The following is a 4,558-nucleotide window of genomic DNA, read 5'->3' as shown; positions in this document are numbered from 1 at the left end:
TTTAGATAAGGCCCAAAGGCCTTGGTTTAATAAATAAAATAAAAATAATTTAAAATAAAGGGTTTTTGGGTTAGGTTGAATGGCCCAAATGCCTTTTGGTTTCTAACAGAAAATAAAATAAATAACAAAATAAAAAGATTGGGTTGCCCTAAGTTTTTGGGCTTAGGTTCAACGGTCCGAAGGCCTGGTTCGAAAGGGCTTTGGGGCTTGAAAGCCCAGCCCGAGTTCCAATTGTGGGTCGCCGGACCCATTTGAAAGAGAAGGCCGGAATTTGGCCGAAAAGTTCCTTAGCTTTAAACGTTCATAACTTTGTCAAAACTCAACAAAATTGAATGATTCAAAAACGAAAGTTGTAGCCCTCGAAGAGACAAAGAGCATGCTACCTCACACAACATATAACTCGCCATGGTTTGGCTGGAAAACTCCTCAAAAGCCACTGAGGTCGTCAGAAACTGGATAAGATTCAAATGGATATAACTTCTTCAATACTCAACGAAATTGGGTGAAACAAAAAGGAAAGTTGTATTAATCAGCGAGACGAAGAGATTGATATCTTGCATGCCAGCCAACTCGCTGTGGTTTGGCCGGAAATTGTCTCAAAAGTTGCCGGAGGCGTCGGGGGAGACTTGGGTGTTCTCTGGGTGTCCCGGAGCTTCGTCGAGACGGGGGAGAGAGAGAAGAAAGTTCCAAAGGTGATGGTGGTGTCGTAGTTAGGTAGTTGTGGTGGTGGGTGTGTGTGTGTGGGTGCTCACGGTGATAGAGAGGGAGAGAGATGAGTGGATTTCGAGAGAAAGAATAGAGTGTGCAGAGAAGGAGAAAAGAAAGAAGAAAGGGTCACGGGGGACAAAATCAACGGGTGGGCCCCTTGGGCACACTAATTAAGACCTAAAAACAATTTTAAAAGCAAGATAATCACAAACTTAGTGAAAATACAATTTAAATTAGGGGTGGGTGTAACATCAACTTTAGGGATAAGCACCACAAAGTTGCAATTAACATTCGGATAAAGAAAATATCAATACACAATTCGCATGCACCAACATAAACTAACACATCTCAATTCCATCTGCACAGTTCATGTACATCCCCAAAATAACCAAATCCAAAATTTATTCACATGAATCGCAGTTTCATCAATGTTTCCATGAAATCCATTCAGGAGCCATATATCAAATGTCATCTAACAACCAATGCACAATTGAATTCCATAACTCCAAATCAAGTAAAATTTTACCTCTGTCTTCTTCAATAATATTGTTCGACCAGCCTTGAGACTTCCAAAACTCTCAATTCAACCATATAGCACTTCAAACATGAATTTTTTCAAAGTTATTAACATGAAATCCCCAACCAAAATATAATTTCGAATATGCAAATAAGCTTTGAACTCTTACCTTCGTTCGTAGAGCTCGACGTTGTGATCATAGAGGCGAAAACGGATTGCAGTTCTGATGTCTAGAAATTAACCTACACATTTTTCTTTCTTCGACACCTAAAGAGAACCCATGGCTGTTTCTTTTCCTTTCTGCCCTTTTGGAAACAGTGCACCGAAACACAAAAAGAAGAAGGGATCATCCTACACACACGTGTTCTCCATTCCTTTTGTCACACATATATATATATATATATTTTACACACACACACTTTAAACCATCTAAACCTTTACAAGCTCCCTATAACTAAATATATATTTCTGGGGTTTTACACCTAGTAGTATATACATGAAGTTATAGTCCCTGCTCCCGTATGTGAAAAAACCTAAGTATTAGACCTATTCATACAGTAAGGGAGCTATTGAGTAGTGGGAGTAGAAGACTGACTGGCATCTCATCCATGGCGTCGAATACAAGTAGGTGTTCTTGAGATAAATTTCTGTTATGTGCGGTATTATACTCGGCATGAATTGAATGAATGTATTGTAATCCTAGTACCTAGTTGATATAGTTCTGACTAATGAGTTTCATTGAACTGCTTACAATATGGTACCACTTACATATAAGTACTCGAACAAGAAAAACAGCAAGCAATACTAATTCGAGGGTCTGGAAGCCTGGAACAACCAGATCAAATCCAGAAAAAGCCCCAAGGACCAAATTAAAAGCTCCACAAATATAAAAACCAAAGAAAAAATCTTTTTAAGTTTTGCCGTGGGGTTCAGTTTCGGTGCGGTTTCATATGTTTCATATATTCAAAACAGAAAGTAAACCTTTTTTCAAACTGCAGTTCGGTTTCAAACTAAAACAGTTTCAAAATGGCAAAACCGAATTGTTCAGTGCGGTCTAATTTTGTTCGTGTTTTAATTTCAGTTTTCGGTTCCAAGTATTGGAAAATATTAGTATTTATATTTATTTTAGTATTTAGATTTTGCTTGTTAGTTTAGGAATTGAGCTTAGTCCATCCAAGTTAGTGTTTCTTAAATGTTCTCTATAAATATAATTTGTAATTTAGTATGAGAAATAAGTTAGTCAAAGAGGCCGTTACTCTCTCTTCGTGCCCCTCTCTCTCTTCCACCTCCATCTCTTCCAGGAGCTGCGTGCCGGATTTGAAACTGCAACCAACCGTGTGTAAATTTTCGGTTCGGCTCCCGGTTTCAGGGGTCCGGCTTTCTTTTCCATCTCCGATGACAAAACCAGGCTCAGTCAAAGTTGTTGAGGTTCGTAGAGTGGCTCCGAAACCAAGCTTGCCGCCGAACTCCGCCCACCCGGAGGATCTGTCTCTTCCTCTAACATTCTTTGACCTCCGCTGGCTAAGGTTCCCACCCCCTCAACACCTTTTCTTCTACAACATGCCTTCATTCGACACATCACACTTCTTCGATTCCGTACTTCCGAAACTCAAAACCTCGCTTTCTGCCACCCTCCAACACTTTGTACCTCTAGCGGGAAACCTCATCTGGCTTCTAGACTCCCCCAAACCCCTTCTCAGTTATATCAAAGGCGACGCAGTTTCGCTCACAATCGCCGAGTCTGATGCTGATTTCCACCGTCTAATTTCGAGCAACAACTTTAACATTGAAGCCAAAGAATACCATCCTCTTGTACCCCAATTGGCAGCGTCTCAGGACAAAGCTGCTGTGCTGGCATTGCAAATAACCGTCTTTCCCAAAGACGGCTTTTCGATTGGATCAGCCATGCACCATGCCGCCTGTGATGGCTTATCTGCCATCTCGTTTTTAAAATTTTGGGGTCACTTTTGCAAACATGGAGAAGGAGGAGGACTGCCACCTTTGCCAAGTCACAACAAAAAGGTCATAAAGGACCCTTCCGGGCTCCAAGCAATCTACTCAAACGAGTGGTTAAGACTGGGTGGTCCAAACAACAGAAGCTTAATGCTTTTGGAGGCTAGAGGTCCAGGAGACGGAATTCGAGGGACCTTCGAATTCACACGCGCGAAAATCGAAATGTTAAGGCGGGTGATGAGGATTATGATGGCAAAGAAGAAGGAACAAGCTGATCATTCAAAACTGCTGCATTTGTCGACATATTTGCTAACATGCGCCTATACATGGGTTTGCTTAGTCTGGGCTGAGGCGATCAAGACAGAGAAAGTATTATTCATGATTAGACCCTCCTCTACTACCAACCTATTTCGGGAATTGCAGGACATCGAGCTGTTGCAGAAACAAAACGCCTATTGGGAGAAGATGGACTGTTAGTGGCCTTGAATGCAATTAGTGAAGTGAAAAAAAGTTTGGATAAGACCCTTTTGGAGGAGGCAGAGACTTGGGTCTCAAGAATCTTCAATGCAGTACTGCAGCCTTGTTCTTGCTTCGAATGTCGAGTTTAAGAAAGATCAACCAAAAAACAAAGAATCACAAAATAAAAACAGGAACACAAAAGGTACATACTATCAATTGAATTGTTTTGAGTATCAATATTTGAAATTAAAAATCTTTTGCCATGTGGCCCTTCTTTCCACAGTTGTAGTACTTGCCCTCAAGTCTTTTATTATTCTGGGACTGACCACAGTTGCCATGATATTTTGGAACTCCCCCTACTTGAGAACTTCCTCCTCCTTGAGGACCTTTCACCTCATCATCATTTCTTTTAGGTCCACTAACAACATGCTTCTTGAAGCTGCTTTTACTTTTATTAGTGTAGAGTGCTTCTTCCTTACCTTTTGACGAGACCCCTCCACTTGCTTAGTCAAAGCTTCTTGATCGGCAAACAAATTTTCAAACTCAACAAGTGATAAATGGATCGGCCATCCTTGCACAGTGGCAACAAAGCCTTGGTATTCGGTCTCAACCCATGGAAAAATATTCCTTTTATCCTAGATTCTAAAATGGATGCAATAGGATCTAACTTAAAAAATTAACGGCATATAGACTTTACCTTGTGGAAATATTAAGCAATCGTCATGTCCCTTTGGGCCATCGATAACAGCTCGTTCTCGAGAAGCTGTAGTCTCATATCGTTTCTTTTTTAAAAGAGTGTGGCGAAGATGTCCTATGCTTCTTTCGGCGTTGAAGCTTTTCGTAGGTGCTCCAACTTTTGTTTTTTTTTTTAAGAAACCTCGACGGTACGAGGGAAATTTTATTGATAATGAAAAAAATTAC

General features: G+C 40.6%; 1 protein-coding gene across 1 annotated transcript; it reads left to right on the top strand.

Moving 5' to 3' along the window:
* The first annotated feature begins 1,930 nt into the window (after nucleotides 1-1,930).
* LOC126583005 (phenolic glucoside malonyltransferase 1-like) lies at nucleotides 1,931-3,915 on the top strand. Its single transcript, XM_050247298.1, has one exon. It carries the CDS (start codon nucleotides 2,450-2,452, stop codon nucleotides 3,653-3,655), a length of 1,206 nt encoding a protein of 401 aa, XP_050103255.1. The 5' UTR covers nucleotides 1,931-2,449; the 3' UTR covers nucleotides 3,656-3,915.
* The last annotated feature ends 643 nt before the right edge of the window (nucleotides 3,916-4,558 follow it).

This window comes from Malus sylvestris, chromosome 9 (genome assembly GCF_916048215.2).
Source record: "Malus sylvestris chromosome 9, drMalSylv7.2, whole genome shotgun sequence".
Classification (NCBI taxonomy): Eukaryota; Viridiplantae; Streptophyta; class Magnoliopsida; order Rosales; family Rosaceae; genus Malus; species Malus sylvestris.
The sequence above is the reverse complement of the archived record's forward strand: the minus strand, read 5'-3'. Positions and strand labels throughout refer to the sequence as shown.

Coding starts and splice junctions, on each gene's coding strand:
- LOC126583005 (XM_050247298.1), top strand. CDS start 2,450: ATGAGAAATAAGTTAGTCAAAGAGGCCGTTACTCTCTCTTCGTGCCCC.